Here is an 18,936-nt window from a genome sequence, read left to right as displayed (position 1 = left end):
ACGGTGAACAATTTTGATCCTGACATAATAACATTATTTTGTGAATATATATTTTAGAAAATAGAATTGGGTTTTTTTCCATTTATAAACTTTTAAAGCATATGTTTTGGATTTTTAAGAAATCAAGTATGCATAACATTTTTTTATTAATTTGAACAGTACAGTTTATTCACTGACATAATATATTTGCCAGTGAAACACTGTACTAGTGAAACACTGGCTAGCATATTTCCCTCAATTCATCTCTCTGTAATCTTTGTTACTTGCACCTTAATAGGTTCAGATATAGCAGTTTCTTAATCAGTATACCATATGTTCGCATAATCAGGTGCTCCTCCATTGCTGCGAAGCTAATCAGTAGCTGTTCAGTTAGAACAAATGCTGAAGAGCTACTCTTTCTACTGAAATTTTCTGTGAAAGGGGAAGAGAAAGTGACCAACACAGCTCTATTAGGAGGTAGCTGTCATGGTTTGGATTTGCAGAATGTGCTCCAAGGTGCTTTCAGGGATCCTTCGTCTCAGGTTGCAATGATCCTGTGATAACTTCAAATGGCTTGTTTGAAGCAGCTCTTTTAACCAACTAAATACCAGCCTCCCCTCACCCTGCCCCCAATTAGCAGTTAAACAAGATATGTGAGACTTAATTAGTGTATTATTCTCCCCAGATTTTTTTCCCTGTATGTCATGTGCTTTAAGATTTTTTTCTGTTGCTTTGGGCTACACAGATTATTGAGAATGGATAAGCACTAATTTTAAGACCAGACAATGCTGTTATTCTGGTGATACATTGGCAGATTAATTTCAATGCTGTGTGTTACCAGTGTCTTTAAATTGTTGGCTTTCAGACTGAGCTGCAGAACCTGTGCAGCAGGAAAAACACACGTTCCTTCCCCAGGAGCCACTACCTGCAGTGGCTTGAAGCGGAGCATATTACAAAAGAAAAAAGAATCTGAAGAACTCAGCTGTGAGAGAGAAAAATCAAATGCTTTTTAAGAATGAAGGGATACTTTAAGGACTTATTTGGAGTGCAACTTTCAGCTGATAAACCTGCACTTTGTTCCATGAATGCAGAAAAAGTTGCTAGGGTTAGGGTAGTAAGCTGAGGTTTAAAAAGTATATATATACTTTCCCACAGGAATATGTAAGAAGAAATAATGATATGAGTGTAAGAGGAATTAAACTTGCTGTTCCCCACCCCCCAAAACTTGAAGCCAAAGTTTTTTTTTCCCTTAAGGGTTAACAATACATTATTTAGTCTCTGGAAAGCACAACAATACACTGTTATGTTTCAGGTCTCAAGCTGTGGAGATGTGGACCTCAGTGTTTGGGAAGGTTGCTATCCCCAGGACAGTGGGTGGCACATGGTCTAGTGACAAGTATCACTGCCATTTCTGTCAAAGAAGGGCTTTCTTTAGCACGACAACTTATTTGGCACCATGTCCCCAGTTCTCCTGTGCTGCTTGCTCTGGTTTCTGATTGTTTCGCTGGCTGAAAGACAGACCCACTGTTGAAGCAGGAGTGGTGATGCCAGGAGAGGGGGGAGCACGTTATTCCCTCTGCTGTAACTCACTGTCTGCAGCAGCTGGGAAAATACTGCTATGGTAGTACGATAGTATGTAAAGCTGACAACAGAAGGAATTTTCTAATTAATCATAGTCATGTGTAAAGTGCTTAATGTGTGAAAAACACGGTGCTGTTCCCCACAACGTGAAATGTGGTAACCAGATGAGTGAGCAAATCTGTGTCTTTCTTCCATGTGGAGCTTTACAGCTGCTTCTCTAAGAGAAGAAAAAGGAAAGGAAGAGGGGAAAAAAAGAGGTACAAAACCAGCAGTGAGAAGGTAGAAAGTCTGTTAAAGGAAAGAAGTAGGGGATTGATAACTGAGGGTTGGCAGACATGTGCAACCGATAGGACTGTGCTGCCTACAAGATATCCAGGCATTGCTCCTGGATTAGAGTATGTATTGCTCACATCAGGCCTCATTTTCAGTGAAACTGTTGTCACAACCTGTGCTGGACAGACCAGGGAGGGGTCGTGGTGAGTTCGGAATTCCCTCAGGCTAAATTAAAGTGAAGTGACACCAAACGATCAGTTGAATGTTTTATTTATGGCAGAACCGACCTGAACTTGGAAGGCATAACAGTAGGTGGTTTCTCACAGCAACAATTGGCATGAAACTACGTCAGTAAACGATGTAACACGTGGTAACCACATATATCAATTCAGGGAATAAGGAGAGCCCTCCCGTTGAGTCATGAGGTTCCGAGTGGACTCCCTTGCTTTCTAGACTCCTCCTCAGAGAGGAGCCGAGGGGTGGCTGGATCTGCTCTTAGTCCCAGACTTGGTCAACAGTTTTATGTCTAAAGGAATGAGGTGTAGGGGTTATGGAAAAAAAGAAAAAAAAAAGAGAGAGAGAAAAGAGAAGATAAAGATTTCACCAGTCCTGGGTCCAGCATTGGTCCAGTCAGCCGAGGGGTCCAGTTCCGGAGGGCGTGCACATATGGGGCTTCAATTCATGTCCTTTTTTCATCTCCTTGCCCCTTCTTCGGGCAGGCACTCGAACTCATTAAGCTAATTAGGTGTCATGTTGTTATGGATTTGTGTGGCGAGGTTTTTTTGGTAGCAGGGCAGCAGGCCGCAGGGCCGGCTCCTGTGAGAAGCTGCTGGAAGCTTCCCCGGCTCCGAGCCGGACCCGCCGCTGGCCCAGGCCGAGCCCCTCAGCGACGGCGGCAGCGCCTCCGGGAGAGCGGAGTGAAGAGGGGAAACCTGCGGTGAGTGGGGATTGGGATGGGAGAGGAACCCCTCTGCGGGTGCCGAGGTCAGGGAGGAAGGAGGAGGAGGAGGAGCGGGGAGGAGGGGATGCCCCCGCAGCCCGCGGTGAGGCGGCAGGCTGTCCCCCCCAGCTGTGGAGGGGAGCGGGGAGCGGAGGCCCCCAAGATGGCCGCCACTCCATGGGGAAGCCCGCGCTGGAGCAGGCTGGGACTGAAGCTCAGCCCACAGGAAGGACTCACCTTGGAGAAGTTCGTGAAGGGCTGTCTCCCGCAGGAGACACCCCACGGCGGAGCAGGGCCCAAGTGCGGAGTCCTCCTCCCCTGAGGAGGAAGGAGCGGCAGAGACAAGGTGTGGTGAGCTGACCCCAAACCCCATTGCTGGGGGGAGGAGGGAGAGAGAACCGGGAGTGGGGCTGAGCCGGGCAGGAGGGAGGGCTGGGGGGAAGGAGTTCTAAGATTCAGTTTTACTTCTCATTATCCTTGTTTTGGTTTGATTGGTAGTAAATTAAATTGATTTTGTTCCTTCCCCAAGTTGAGCCTGTCTTTTGCCTGTACCCATAATTGGTGAGTGATCCCTCCCTGTCCTTGTCTCGACCCACAAGCCTTTCTTCATATTTTCTCCTCATCCCGCTGTGGCTGGGGGGCAGAGGATTGAGCGAGCAGCTGTGTGGTGCTTTCTTACCAGCTGGGCTGAAACCAGGACGCTCCTGCAGTTTGTGCTTTCAGAACCTTTGGGAAATGGGTCAGTGGGCTTGGGGGTTGTTTGGGGAGTAACGTCTCCCTCCCTGCAGACAGGACCATTGTTTGATCTTTGGCCATGCATGGTGAGCTGCCCTGCTCAGCACGTCAGAACAGGGAACTGCACATGCTCTGGCACTGCACCTGCACCCTGTTGCTGATGTCCTGGGTAGATCTGTGCTGATGCCTTCTCACCTGCAGGACTCGTTGTTATGCAGAACTTGCCCCGCCACAATGTTTGAGACATTAACTCTTTCAGTCTCTCACAACTGTGCAGAGAACGGCAGAGCTAAGGGGATCGTCAACAGAGAAAACAAGGCAAGACTGAAAAACTCATTTAGCACTTAATGTCTGGTGAGTTTTCCCCTCTGTGTCCCATAGTGACTACAAATGTCTGCTGTAGTACTTTGTGCTGCACGGGATTGACCAAACACAGGCATCGTCAACTGTAATTGTAGCTGAACAGAGGGTACGGCTCAGTACCGTCATTATTATCTTGTCTGTGTGAACCCCCTCGTCTGAGATGCCTGCCTGGGGGAATGGCCCCCAGGGCAGGTGGCTGTGGTTAAAGAGTTAATAGCTTTGGTTTTTTCTCAGGGCATGGGATGTCTGGGTGGCCTCTGCATCCTCTTACAGTGGCGTGTGCCCTCATGCCATGCTGCGCAGTGTGACATATGACCTTTCGTTTTAACGCTGGGGAAGAACTACCATGGCCACTTGTAAGACAGCCCCAATGCTGCTTCAGACAATTTGAATCAAAAAAAGCCCATATAAAATAATAATAATGTCCAGGGCCACAAGGACACTGCAGGGGCACAGAGGAGATCCAGGGTAAGGTGTTAAGTAGCATCAGTACAGCCATGTGTGCTGCTTGGGGTCAGAGAACAGTCCTTAGCCCTATTTTAGTTGGTAACATATTTGTAACCATAGGAACCATTTCTTGCTAGAATCAGTATGAGGTACATCAAGTACCTAGCTGGATTAAGTACATCAACAAATCCCAATCCTGAGCTCTGTCTCTACCTGTGCAGGTACTTTGCTAACTGGCAGTAAAGCATTATTGGTATTTTAATGTAACATTGGAAGTAGTGGAGTCTCCTCACTTGAAAGCCAGTTCAGGTAAGGAAACCAGCAGGCAGATTATGCAGAGAATAATGTCCAAAGAAAGGAATATTTAAAGATATTGTTAAGCATTCAACTCCAAGCTCAATCTGGATGGAAGTTTTGCAACATGCATTGCACTCTACTGTCCTCACCCAAGATGCTAAATTCATGGGAGTATATGGGAAGTATTTTTAAATCTTGAAGAACAATGTGGAACAGGAAAACATTTTTTTTTCTCTTCTCTGCAATCCAGTTGTATATATTAACAATGAGTAGTTAACATTTTAACTCTCCTACTGTGGATGAGAGCATGGTAAACTAAAAGATGCAGCTTTCTTACGAATTGGGATCTAAGATCATATCTTTCTGGTACATATTGTGTCTTTTATTTTCAAGAACTGTAAGACTTTCAGTCTCAAATGAACTAGGTAGTCTTATGGTCCCTGCAGACTTCGTGTGTACTCCTTTTTGGATAACGTATCAGGATCCACCAGGGTCATGGTTTTATGTTTGAAAATGTAAAAAAAAAAAAAATCTGTCTTTTATTATTTGCGCCTTCAATAGCTCTTCTAATGACCAGGAATGAAAATAAGTGTAGTTATTTACTTTACACAGATTCAAGATTTTTATATTCTTAAACATTTTAGATAATTTTATGTTTAAAATCCTCTATATGTCCTTTGTACTGTTTTAGAGTTGATGGAATATTCCCCTTGGAAAGAGGAAAATCTTGATCTGTCTTTTCTTGTTTTCAGATGATAAAAATAGTATTCCGACATTGCAGAATAAGGGAAATATAACATTTCATACTATTTGCTTAGTGCATTGAGAATGTAGTCATCACAAGAAGGCAGCTGTTTAATACTGCTTTACCTGCCTTATGCAGAAAGAAAGTATACTACAGTGGCATTTTGAATCAATAGAGCAGCACTTCACAATTTATTATACACTTCTTTTATGGAAGGAATCAGAACAGAAGAATCACTGTTGGAGGTAAAAACTTAGGAAGTGATACCTCCTGTTTCTTTCACAGCACTTGTCCCCCTCGATCGTTGTATATATACCACAACTGTGAAATGATTGTACAGATATACACTGGTTGGCAAGACCTGTCCTTTTAATTAACAGTGTTTTGGTGAAGCTATGACAAAACTTTTCACTGTACTCTGATGGCTCTGAAGCTCATAAGATCTTCCTGATACACAGAGCTTAAGAGAACAACTTAGGTTAATTTAACACATGCTCTGTATCTGTTTGCTGCAGAGAGCTTTCACTGTGATGATGTTTCAAATAAAAGTGTAACCTTGACAGATTTTTAAATTCTTCCTGCCATTTTTATTTGTCAAAATGAGCTGAACTTATTAGTCAGCATTTTTACATTTAAACCAGTTGATAAAAGATATGGTGGGTCTGAAGTGTGCTTCATTATTTTACTCTTCATTTTGTCCTGGTAAAAGCATTAGATGAGGCACTATCTTTTGGATTATAGGACTTTGGGAATACCATCTTTAAGCAGTTGCTTGCAGCACTTTTTTTTTTTTTCTTCTTTCTTTTTTCCTGGTATTGAAAGGACTTCAGCAGTAGTTATTTTTGGTGCAAAATGTTTTATGATTGGAATATATCTATTCACTTTTGAGCAGAGAATAATGAATTGAAGTGTTTTTAATTGTGAAACTTGTACTTTAATGGAAAACATTGGATAAATTGGTTTTCATTGGTAAGTCTGGCAGTCTGAGTTAAAACTTTCTGATAGTGAGTAAACCAGAATTATTTTTCTAGATTTCAAACCTGATGAAAATTTTCTGAAACAAACTACACTGGAGTTTTAGACAAATGCTCAAAATACTTGATTCTACTTTCCATGACCCTGTGCCATTCTCAGTGTAACAGAATTGTACAGAGTATTGTGATCACATTAGGGCAGTGCTAATGAACACACATGAAACCTAAATATACCCAGGTATCTGCTTTTAAAAGATGGGGAATTGTAGTAGGGGAAACTAAGGGACAAAATGACAAGGACTGAAATAACTTTGTGGCTCAATCTGACTTACCCAGAGGTTAAAACAGAGCCCATATCACCTGCGAGAGATACCATCCCTCGTTCACAGACAAACCAACTGAAGAGTAATGTATGTCATCAACCATCTTGAAATGTTATGAGAGGTCTAACCCTCTTTAATATCTGCAGATTACTTCATGTCAGTGTTATGTGACCATCATAGAGGTATTAAACTGACTATTCCCTTATAAAATGCAGGGGTAGGCTTGCATTGTTGTAGATTCTTTCAGTAGTGAAAATTACAGGGGGAAACCCAAAGCAGTGAGAAAAAATTCCCGTTACATTTTGTAGGAGAAGGATGTTTTGCAGCTTTCTGAACAGCCCAAATCCTGGGGCTGCTGCAGCCTGCTGCAGCTTGCCCAGAAGATGACTCCTGGGATGAGACTTAGGTGTGTGGCACCTTCTGAACTTTGCAGTTTTCTGCTCAGGCTCCAGCTGTTTTGCTGCAGGGATGAGGACATCCTGTAAATCCTGTGCCATGGACGCAATGCCATGTTGGGCAACCAAACTGGTGTTAGGTGCCTCGGTGACCAAATGGGGCCCCAGCTGTCAGGCCTTGAGTCAAAAAGCTTATATAAATTCTCTGTATTGCTTTATGCAGCATTGTACAGATGTTTTGCATTCCTTTGTAAGTATTTAGCTGAGTAAGGCAAAGTGTGTTTTGCCGCAGTTTTGAAGACCCTGCAACATTTATGCTTCTGCTTGCCTTTATCCACTGTTGATGAACTGGACTACTCAAAGGAATAAAGACAAGAACATTTTAGGCTTTTTTTTTTTTTTTTTTTTTTTCCCCCAGAATTAGAGCCTTATGCTTGTGTCCTGTTGAGGGGCACCACCTCTAGAAGAGAGGCATGAGTTGTTGTGCTGGAATGTCCCTCGAGGTGAATTCTTTCTACACTTGGGTTTCACCTTTCTGACATAGTTTTTGTGCTTTTAAAATGGAGATGACACTTACTGTCTAATAATGCTTAGAGGATTAATTACATAATATCAGGGATTTAAAAAATTACTAAAAGATGTAGATATTACTATCAGTGGATTAAGCCATCATTCATGGTACTTAATTTGCTTTTCAGTTAACATTTAAACAGAAATATTATTGTTCTGAGAAGTTACCTAAGAAAAATAATTGCTTTACTGAAAATAGTTAAGCTACAATAGCATGTAGAGAAAAAAAAAAAAAAACCCAAAACACATTCAGAGGAACATGCTTTGCATGTCGTTAGTCACAGCCCAGCAGTGCAAACCTGGGTTACTTGCGAAAAAGGTAGTTAATGTATTTAGTGCACTTGCAAGTTAAAAATTGCCATTTTATGATAATTCTTTTCATCTCATCAAGATTGGTCATGCTCTTCTGAGTATCTTCAATTAACAAGACTGGCGTTTTCAGATTGAGACTGGGAATTAATTACACTCAGTTTTTGAGGATGTCTTCTTTGTTATTGGCAGTCGGGTGGGAGGGAATGTGTGATTACTCTAAGTGAAAATCAATCTGACTATTAGTTGTCAGATTGCAGAAAGAGTATCCATTTTTACATGAAACAGTGTTTTCTAAAATGCAGAAAATGTTTTCTAAAATGTCACAGCTCAGGTCAACAGCTGAAACTGCATTAAATTCAGTGGGTCCAGGATGCCATATCTGTGGTCTCCATGGCAAAATATGATAAATGACAAAACCAGAACAGATTAGCAGCATAGGGTTTACATGTTTGCTGATCCTTTATTTGATCCTAGAACTAAGCCAAAAATTATTCTTTTCTTGTTGGAAATGGCTTTCTGGGAGAAAAAAAAAAAAGAAAGAAAAAGAAAAAAGAAAGTTTTCATGAAATAATAATGCTAGGTATATTGCTGTGGTGCCTTGTGGGCTTTATGAGTGTACCATATTCACAAAGATTTTAGTATCATAATGGGCTGAATTCCCTGATGGAGCTGCAGCTCTCCTGTCTGCTTTTACTCCAGATCACTGCATACTAAACTTTGCTTTGCTTCTATCACTTCAACTGCTGCTACTACAGTTGCAGTTAAACGTTAATTTAGCTGGTTTAATGATAAACTGCCATGAAAGATACATGTCACACACACATTCCATTTCAATTATTAGCAATAGACCTTGCAGTTGTAGGATAAATTAGTTAATAGGCTGATCCACCATAAAGCTAACCCTGTGAAAACCCTGCAGATTGGGTTTTGTCGGACGAGTGAGTGGAGCGAGCTTGCCCTGGTGTAACATGAGCATTAGATCCCATCTGAGGAGGGGACAGGAAGGGGGAAACGAGGTGCGAGACCTTCCCATTCAGGGGCAGCCAAATACTGCCCTTATGCTGCCTTGGCCATAATTTCAAAGTGATTGCTAAGACCCTGCAGTTGCATTAAGCCCTTGTCCATGTGTAACAGTATGTCATAAAATATCAGATGTTCCCAAACTCTAAGGGTTGCTGCCTAAATGGGTTTGCAGACCTGAAATGGGAGAAGTATAGAAAGGCCCAAAAGTTTTGGGCCATGTTCAGTGTTCTGACTGACCTCAGGGTCCTGTATTATATTTCCTTCAAAACAAAAGCTACTGCTAATGCATATGTATCACCTGATGCCACAATGGGCTATTACAATGAGTATGCATGAAAGAGAAATAGGAGAAACTTTCTGTGGGATGACCTAGAAAACCTCTTCACAAATTATTACTGCAGCAGGAGTCCCAGTATAAAAGATGTATCAACTGTTCTGATTTTCAAAGGACATTTTGCTCTGAAGTAAATTCCACAGCTGGTTGGATGTTCACGTCCTTGGGATGTTTGGAAAACTAATGACTGAAAAATCAAGTATGCACTTGCTGTACATAAAGGCAAGATCAAAGCCATGTGAAAACATGCATAATATTTTTTTAACGTAGACCAGAAAGCACCAGGCTGACCTCACTGAACCTGGAGATTAGCCCCACGGCACTTCAGACATGGAATGGGAATGTGCAATGCAAGTCATGCTGCTTTCTGCTCTGCGGGTTTGTTTGTGGCACAGATACAGTGATGCTAGCAGCCCCTTTCTGAAGGAGAGAAGATAAAGATTCTTTGTATGAAAATACCTGCTGGGGATCTGCATCTCAGTTAGATGCTGAAAGATTCAGCTTTCCCCCATCAGCAAAACCCTTGGTGAAATTTCACTTGGAAAGGATGCGGGGAAATGTTAGGCAGGATGAACAGACGTGATCAGAAAAAGTGTTGCAGCAAAGACAAGTTTTTGGAAAGCAGGATAGCGAACTGGGTAGTCATGCTTCATGAGCCTTTGCCAGAGAAAAAGACAAAAACACACTCTTTCTCTTGGACTGATGATGAGAGACAGTTTCAAAGCCACAGTCCAATTGACTTGAAAATTGCATGAGAAAGCAGTACAGAAAGGACTGTTCACTTACCGAGAGGGTTCTCCACCTTCACCTGCTTAAATTAAATACAAAAGTTTCTATCTATCTCATTCATTCTAGGGCAGCATGTAAGATCATAGAAATACTTCTTTTACCCCAAAGTGCTCAGGAAACTTTTTCAAATACAAAATTTTTGCCTGGAGAGTTGCGCAACAGAGTGTGCAAGAAAGCCATGTTCCAACTTTTCTCCGTCTAGTCTTGCTCATCTATATGGGAAGGAACAACTTCCCAGCTCACAACTTCAGACCACTTTCAGGGTGACTGTTATGAGGAGGAAGTTGCCAATTGAAATAGCTTGTTGCCCCATTGATCAGAAACTGTGGAGCCGAAGCAGACACCAGATATGTGGTCACTAGTTTCTTTCAGAAATCACTATGCAAATTCAGAGACTTAAAGTTTAATCTTGCCATCTTATTAAAGAAAAATTTTTGAGGTTTAAAATACATCTTTTTTCCACAGTTCCCATCCACTCTAATCCTCAAAAAGAGTCGTTTGCTTTGGTTTTTTTGTTTGGGTTTTTTTTTTTTTTTTATGTGGGGAGCAGAAGATCAGCTGTAGCCTAAGGCTCTGTCACTTTCTTGATTATATTTTGGAAGAGAATCGAAAATCACTGCTGGATATATTTGTGGGTGTCACAAATGTTGATGGAAAAGTAAATAATGGCCAGGACAAGGTCTCTACACAAAGTCATGTGGATCCTTTGATAAGCAGGATGTATCCATGTTTTAATATAATTTAGTATCAGATTATGTTCCTGACAAGAATCACCAAATATATTTCAAAGGAAAGTGGTAGACTCTGCACGTCTTTGATGTCTGTCATTCAGGTATGAATCCATTCTTGGAAGAAAAGCTTTAGCTGCGCACTAGTTGTTTAATAACCTGCGATAGTCATTGGGCTTTAGATAGTGCAAATTTACATTTCTGGTCTTTCATTGTAAAGCTCAGGCAAAGATTACCATTCTGATGAATGTGTGCTCATCTGTAAACATGAACCATACCAAATGTGAGTCAGCTGCTCTTCAGATCCCTTTTTTGTGTCAACTGTGCAGGCTCTGGACATGCTTACTTTTGCTCTTAAATGGTAGAGTTCTGTCAAGCCTAATTCCCTTTTATGGTCAATCTTTACATGATTCACTCTGTATTATCATTATGAATACTTGGTCACAAAGGAAGTAAGGGAATTAAATACATTTAGTACTCTTTTTGATAATAGATGCTGTGAACAATTAGGGATTTGCAGCAGTAAATGTTAATATCACTGCCTACATCAAAATGTGTTTAAATATTTCTTATGTTGTTACATTATTTTTTTTTATATAAATAATGCATATAGTTTGTATACATGGTACAAAGACTTCCACATCCATTTCTTAGGATAAGAACAATTTGCTGATTGAACAGGGATCTTACGATATAAAGGCTTGAGTTCTTGACACATTGTCTTCAACTACATGAAATTTGAGGGGGACAGAAAAGAAGGGTGAGGAAACATCCTGTTGCTTTATCAGGAAGCATTTGCACAGATGGTTTCTGAATGAATATTCTGCTTTTATTTCCTCAGTGATTTCCTGGAAAATCCAAAGGTTTTTTTTGGCATGCCCAATCTAAGGTCCTTCCTGAACAGGAACACATGTTTTTTGGTCATTCTCCAAGGCCTTGACAATACTGGAAAAAAAAAATCAAAAAGTGTTGAAAATCCTGACAAGATTTTGGAGAGTGATTTCAAGTGTTAATCAGTCTGTCTGAACTTACACAGGATCAGATATCATTCAGGTCAGCAGGCAGGTGATAGTAGCTGTGTTTTCAGTGCCTAGGAATTAAGTCCCTTTAGGAGACCTTTGAAATGTTATTAAATGATATTCCATAAGACAGTGCTAAATTTCAGTTTTGCCTTAGATTGATAAAATTGCTTGTATGAACATAGAGTGAATGGAAACATGTTGTCCATTCTGAATACAGTGAAGGAGCATTTGCTGTAATTCCTAAGTACAAAGTGACTAGTATCTTGTTAGAAGTATAATAACATATATTGGCAGTTTATTTTCTGATGAAAAATGAATGTGTTACGATTTTAGCACTAAAGCTTGTGGAAGGCATTTGCAAGTGTTTGAAGACAATACTTTTTCTTTGAAAAAGGACTTTGAGGTTAATTTATTGAAAATTCTGAAAAATTTCTTTTTATTTTTCATTCCCTTTAGCTCTGCAAAATGTATGGTAAAGCAGCTTCCTAAGTGGAAAATTATTGGGAAACCATTCCAATAATTTTAACAGCTTTGAGTCCAGGGCACTTTACACATGTTCTGTGTGTGTCTGGTTTCATGTGCATTGCACTTGCTCTAAGATAAGTGATTTTGCTTCTTTTTAGAGCTGAAACATGAGATCTATGTTTGGCGACTGACTGCACAGCGCATTAACCCAGCCAGCAGAGAGGAGACTGCAGTGAAATGCCTCTTGATGCAGAAGGTGCTGACTCTGGAGATGCTCCTGAGGAAGAAGTTGAGCACGTTCCACAGGTAAGCAGGGACCAGCCTGTCCCACCTCCCCTGCTCCGACCCTTGGTGGGGACAAGCTGTTTGTTGGACTGGCAGGGAGCTCCTGCTCATCTCAGTCTACAGCCAGGAATGATAGCGTGGCTTTGCTGACATCAGTAGCAATAGTTGTGTTTGCTTTAACCAGCCAAGGGCTTGTATCTAGTAATTTTAGGCAGAGCTGAGAGTGAAGGCTTTCAGGAATCTTCACTGGGATGAGACCTATATTCTTAGTCATCACTTGATCAGATGAGCGTATATGAAGAGCCACCCTTGGCCTCAGTAAAACACAAAGTATCTCAGAATAAAACCTATGTGTAAGGCCTGGAAAATATATATCAATATGACCCAAATTTAAAGACCTAGAAATTTCAGGTAGGTTTTGGTTGAAAAAGCTCACAAATATGTCATTAGATTTTTCCTTGCAATAGTGGCTTCAGCATGGTAAAATGCTATAATTTCTTTTTTTACTGAAAAATTCAAGTGTTCTTTGGCGAACTGTTGAGTTTGACAAATGTCACCAGTGAATTGCTGTGTTTTAAAATTATTTCCTAATCAAACCTTTAGTGTGAACCTGAGTGCAGACATAATTAACTGTTTATGTTTAGAAAAGAAGTTTACATAAACAAGGACTAAGAAAAATGTTAACCTTGGCAAAATCAACTGTTACCCTATGGAACTTGATGACTGAGAATAGCAGTGATAAATACTCTGAAAGTGAATTGACTAAAATGAAACTGAAATAATCAATTTTCATTAATAAACATGTTAGGCAGTATGAGCAAGGACATGTAAATATGATTTCTTAAACCACCTATTCCAGTAATAAGATGACTCTTGTTTACACAGTTTTTTGCTGGTACTGTGTGCTTTGAATGGAGTGACAGCATTAATACTTAAAGACAAAAAAGGCTGTTAAAATAGACTCCTTTTAAAAATATTATAACAAATTATTAGACTTTATGACACTCTAAAGAAGATGTTTCTGAAGTATAAATAAAAATTGTATATTTAATCTTGAAAAATCAGGATTCCTCCAGCACAGTACATTTACAGCAATGTAAAAAATTCATTAGCATTAACAACAGCGCTTCTGAACTGCAAACCCCAAGGCTTTTTGCTGGAGGGCTGACTATGCTGATAACACGGTGAAGTTATTCAGATCTTAAAAACTTCATTATAAAATGCAAATGTAAAATATATGTGTTCTGAGTTGTTGGTGTTAGCACACGACCCTTGTTTTATCGCAGCAGGGCACACAACAACTCCTGAAACTATTAAGGGAACAACATATTGCATATAGCCAGATCCTATACCGAGGTCCATACCCTGCAGGCTAGCTCCTTCCAGGCCTGTGGCACTCTTCATGAAAAAAAGGGGTTGGGTATTAGTGGAGCATGTTACAAAACTGGAGTCTTCAGTGAACCCTCGCGGGAATTTTGCTGCTGGCCGTAAGAAGGCCACGACTCCTTTGTGGTATGAGTTACTCCATACGGGGGAAAGTGTGATCTATTTGTGATGGGAGGGATTTATTCTAACACCCTTGGCAGAGCTCTAATTTCACTCTGGAAAAAAGCAGGTGTCATTTTCTTTCAGGCAAATTTCACAGGAAGATAAAAACTGGGAAACAAATATTCAGGAACTCCAGAAAAAAGTAAGTAGATGGCAGTTTTTCTCAGTATCCATGTAAGCAGACCTATGCCTTTATACAGAGAGAGTGCTTTGAATCTAACGCAAATTTAATAACTCTAATGATAGCAGAAAATCTGGCAGGCAGGCTGGCTGGCTTCTCAGTGGGACGGGGTTACTGAACCACATTGTGAGGTTTTGTTAGGTTTTATACTTTTGTTCCTTAGAAAATATCATTTAAAGAATCAATAAATGATTCAGCAGTGTTTCCTTAAATTGTTAATCCAGGGCCAGAAAGACTCAGGACGTGTCAATAGGTCGTTTATAACCGTGATGCATGACAATAGAGTACACTCCTGCTGATGTACCAAATATCAGCTCTAATTTACTACACTGCCTGTGACATGCCTGCTTTATTGTTCAAGTTGGGATAAACCACTTGGATAAATCCTGTTCTCTTTGCTGTGCACACATTAACTCTGCCTAAGTCTTTCTGCTGAGGCTGGGTCTGATGAGATGTAAACTCTGTAGTGGGATTAGTTTAACCTAAATTTGTCTAAATGTCACATCCCCTCTACCTCACTGGCATCACTAATGAATCCAGGCCTGTGTTTGGGAGCGCAACTCCTTGACTGGGACATCACTGTCCTATGCATCACACCAAAACAGAACAAAACCAACAGGACTTCTTACTAGGTTTTACACCTTTTTCAAGGCATTACATAAAAGACAAACTTTTTAAAGAACAGGGACTTACTTGTACTTTAGTAGAGCTTTAAACTATGTGAAACAACAGAGGGACTCGGGCTGGGAGAAGGTGATTCCCTGCGTTGGTGGCGAAAGTGAGATGAGAGCAGAGAAGCAGAATGACGATGGAAAGCGCGGGGTCTGAGGGCGAGAACATAAGGAGACTGGCACAGGGATGCAGGAGCTGGGCATGGGGGTGTAGAAGCTACATAGAGATTATGGGCTTCGTATGTCTATGAGAGTTGTACAGGAGGCATGAAAGATCTGACCTCTAGGCCAGTTTATAGGTTTTCAAAGCATATGTGCAGAAAAGGGTGATTTTGTCCAGGGTCATGAAACCAGGGAGTGCCCGGAGTGCCCTCTGTAGTAGGAATTGCATTTCAACCCTACTTCTACTGAAATGAAGTTGTGATGGGGGTAGCTGAACACAGCTGAATGTATGCAGCAGGTGCTAACTACTTGTGTCTCTTAGATCCCACCGGGCCACGTATTCATGTTTTTTATAGGTATGCATGAAATGCTTCAATTTAAATAGTTCTGTCTTTTATGCTGAAGAGGTAATATACAATACAGGAACAGAAGTCTGTGCTTCACACATGCTTTTGTGAACTCTATGCATAATAGATGGCTCCTTCTTTAATAGTTATTAATTTTTTTCTCCTTGTCCCTACAGCACAGAATAACAGACAAAATTCTTCTCATCAAATGCCTGACTGTACTGGGATGTGTTATTCTTATGTTTTTTCTCAACTCGTTTGTTCCAGGCATCTACCTAGATCTTGGTAAGTTTCATAGTTTTGTTCTATCTAAGTAAAACAAACCACCTCCCTGAAAAAAACAGTACTACTTTTCTGAGTCTGGATCTTTTCAGAAAGCCCTTTTCCGCGTGTCTCTGGCCTCACGATTACACCAGGTTAATCAGAACAGCAGTTTCTCAGAACAGGTTTTCAAAAATGCAGTCGTGTCTCAGTCACCTCAGGAGGAATAACAGAGAGTGCTCATGACTTCATTTTTCTGACTTCCCAATATGAACAAGCTGGCCAAACATTACAGAATGAGCAAATTTGACCTTGACATCATTGCACTGTAGGTTTGAGTGAATGACCAAGATGCATTATAAAGATCAGAAAATAATCACTCCATGGAAGAACAAAAAAATAGTCTGGCATTATTTCTTAAGTATAGATAACTCTTTGTATGACTTCCAGTCTCCGTTACTTTATCACCAGAACAAATAATTTCCCAAAATAAAATCAGGAAGACACTGTAGATGTGTGAAATGAAAATAGCTGTATGCATACTTTCTATATATAGACCTATATGTGCAGGTTTTTATACAGCTAGTTGTATACCTGTATGAAGATAGGGTCTGCATATCCTGAAAACAGAACCAAATTAAAGCTCACATTTAACTGAAGGACAATAATAAAACCTACCTGTGCATTGCCCTGTGAAAAGTTAAAAATATTTTATTAGCTGCCGAGAACTTGAAAGTTATGGAATTTCAGATTTATGTTTTTTCATGCAATCTGAATTCCCCCACTGTGTACATCCATCTCAGTGGCTGAAAGATGCAACAGTCTTGAAGAGGAATAACGCATAATCAATAAATCATTGATTGAATCATCATATACACAGATACTACACTGAAATCCATTTCTGTTATGCACAATATAGAGCTAGTTATAGCTGTACAGTGGTGATCAAGTGGTAAACAAGACCTCCCATATCTGCTGCTCACAATTCTGGTGTATTGATTGGTTTATAAAGGTACCAGTTGCAGAAGGCTGTTCTCTCTGCTGGGACCTAGGGAAATACCGGTGTTGTGTATTGCCAGCACCAGTGGGAGGATATAGGCTACGGTGTCCAGAGCAATGTGTTTTAATAGGTATAGCTTTGCTGCTAAACACATTTGTTCCAGGGGCTGATCCCCAGCCCTCAGGCCTTATTGGTGCAGGATGGCTTGTGTCCACACTGCTCAGACCTTGCCCCTTCAGAGAAGACTGGCTGTATCTCCACAGCACAGCAATTGGCCCCGAGTTTCTTCTTGACATTGTATGTATGGGTTAATTAATTTTCAGGTTCACAGTGAGGGCAGTTTTGTAGCCTAACAGAGCTGTGGTTTAAGACTGTGAGGCTGAGGGCCTATGTTGCATTATCTGGTACATGTGGTGGAGTTTTAGTGCCTGAAGCCACCAGGGATAACGTTGGAGTAACTGTACAGAGCAGAGAGACCCAAACCTGACCCAGACTCACCCATGCTGCTGTTTGGGTGTGATCCCTGAAATGCATTGTCTCCAGAACTGCACCCGGGTTTATTTTTCTCTTAGATGAAAAAAGCTGGGTCACTGCAAAAGAGTCTGGGAGCAAAGCAACACTTACACAAGGGGAACTCTGGGGGACCAGTACCTTGCTGTGGACTTGGGCTAAGCAGTTATCTAACAGTGTTGATACACCCAGCAAGACCTTGTTGGCATGCAGTGGAAGTCCTGGTGCCCTGGAGCAGTATGAGGTTAGGAAAGGGGCCGGGTCAGCCAGGCTTTCTTCCCCATTTCAGCCAGTGCCACAGCTGCTGTGGCAGCTTCCCTGTTCCAGCGTATTTGCCATGGAAATGGGCGATTTCAGCCCATAAAGATTATTAGCTGTTAAGAAGTTGAAAGGTATACTGAGTATTATAACAGCAAAAGTGCTATATTACTAAGGTGTAGGAAGATGCAGAAATTGAAGACATCTGAAGGTATTTGAAGTTACGGTGGCTAAGAACATAAGGCAGGCATTCACATCAGCAATTTAAGAAATCAATTTTCACCCTTACTTTTCTGTCTCAGAAAAGTAGGCACCAAACCACATAGGATTTCTTGAATTAATCCCAACGCCTATAAGTGTTTTTGAAAAGCCACAGACAGTAAAGACCACATAGTGCTGGTTGCATATGCTCCTGGTAAGATATTCTTTCAAAACTGCAAAGCAGTTGGAGTCAATACTAGAAGAAACTTAATAACTGATGATTGGTTTTTGTCCTACTTTGTCAGTAAAATAAATGAAAACAAATGGTATGGTTGGCAGTGCAGGTTTCTATTATTCACTAGCTGATCTTCAACTGCAGCCTTGAAAGTAAATAGGGGCTGTATACGTTCTGTATAATTTCTCCCTGTTCTGTATTCATGGCAAACCTGTCAGATTAATGAATAAATGTTATTAAAACATACACGTAATTTCTATTAACAATTAATGGAACCTGCAAACTTCTACTGAGATCTCATTGGTGGTTCCTGAATTTCACTATCTTGATGATAGCTGTCACTTATTTATCGTTACTGGAGTAGTGCCGCTGTGAGTCTCTACGGATTTTAGTCCTCCAGTGGATGGAAATGAATTTCCTAAAATACAGCATATCTTGTACTCTGGTGGTTTGGGTAAATTTGTTCAATACGTTTTTCTCATAAAAAATGAAAGTAGATTGTAGTTCAGTGTTTAATTTTCTACCAGAATAATGTTTTATACAGAGGCTGAAGTGTTAGAAATCTAATAACTTTTAATTGCATTTGGTAGAGTGAATTAGAAAGATTATAGAATTCTTTATCAGTCCCCAGCCTTGATACAATTTTTCCATTATGAACTTGGAATCATTAATATAATTTGAAGGAACTGACATTTTAATTTAAATAATAAAATTTGCATACTTAGCTGCCTTTTAAAATGCAGAACACTTTCCTATTCACTTTTTTTGTACCTGCTCATCAATTTATTTAGTCTAATTCTATGAAATATCTATGTTAATGAAAGATTAGTACTGAGAATTTAAATAAACAGATATGGTAAACTTTAAGACTTCTATAGTGCTTTCATTCTGTCCCATGGGATTTTATGTTATTGATAAAGTATTGATAATACATCTGAGAAAATATGAAAAAAGATGAAAGTAAAGCCCCTTTGAGGATTGT

General features: G+C 40.4%; 1 protein-coding gene across 10 annotated transcripts in view; it reads left to right on the top strand.

The window, feature by feature from the left end:
* OCA2 (OCA2 melanosomal transmembrane protein) overlaps positions 1 to 18,936 on the top strand; it is a 292,848-nt gene that overhangs the window by 104,036 nt on the left and 169,876 nt on the right. For 9 of the 10 annotated variants that reach the window (XM_029999138.2, XM_029999137.2, XM_029999140.2 and 6 more), the window contains 3 exons: positions 12,454 to 12,601; positions 14,213 to 14,270; positions 15,666 to 15,774. In XM_029999138.2, the coding sequence (XP_029854998.1) occupies positions 12,454 to 12,601; positions 14,213 to 14,270; positions 15,666 to 15,774 (315 nt within the window). Of the gene's footprint in view, positions 1 to 12,453; positions 12,602 to 14,212; positions 14,275 to 15,665; positions 15,775 to 18,936 lie in introns of all 10 variants that reach the window. The other variant, XR_003921205.2, reaches the window with a different exon arrangement.

This window comes from Aquila chrysaetos, chromosome 23 (assembly GCF_900496995.4).
Source record: "Aquila chrysaetos chrysaetos chromosome 23, bAquChr1.4, whole genome shotgun sequence".
In the NCBI taxonomy this organism is placed as follows: Eukaryota; Metazoa; Chordata; class Aves; order Accipitriformes; family Accipitridae; genus Aquila; species Aquila chrysaetos.
Note: the sequence above shows the minus strand (reverse complement) of the source record. Positions and strands in the feature narration are given on the sequence as shown.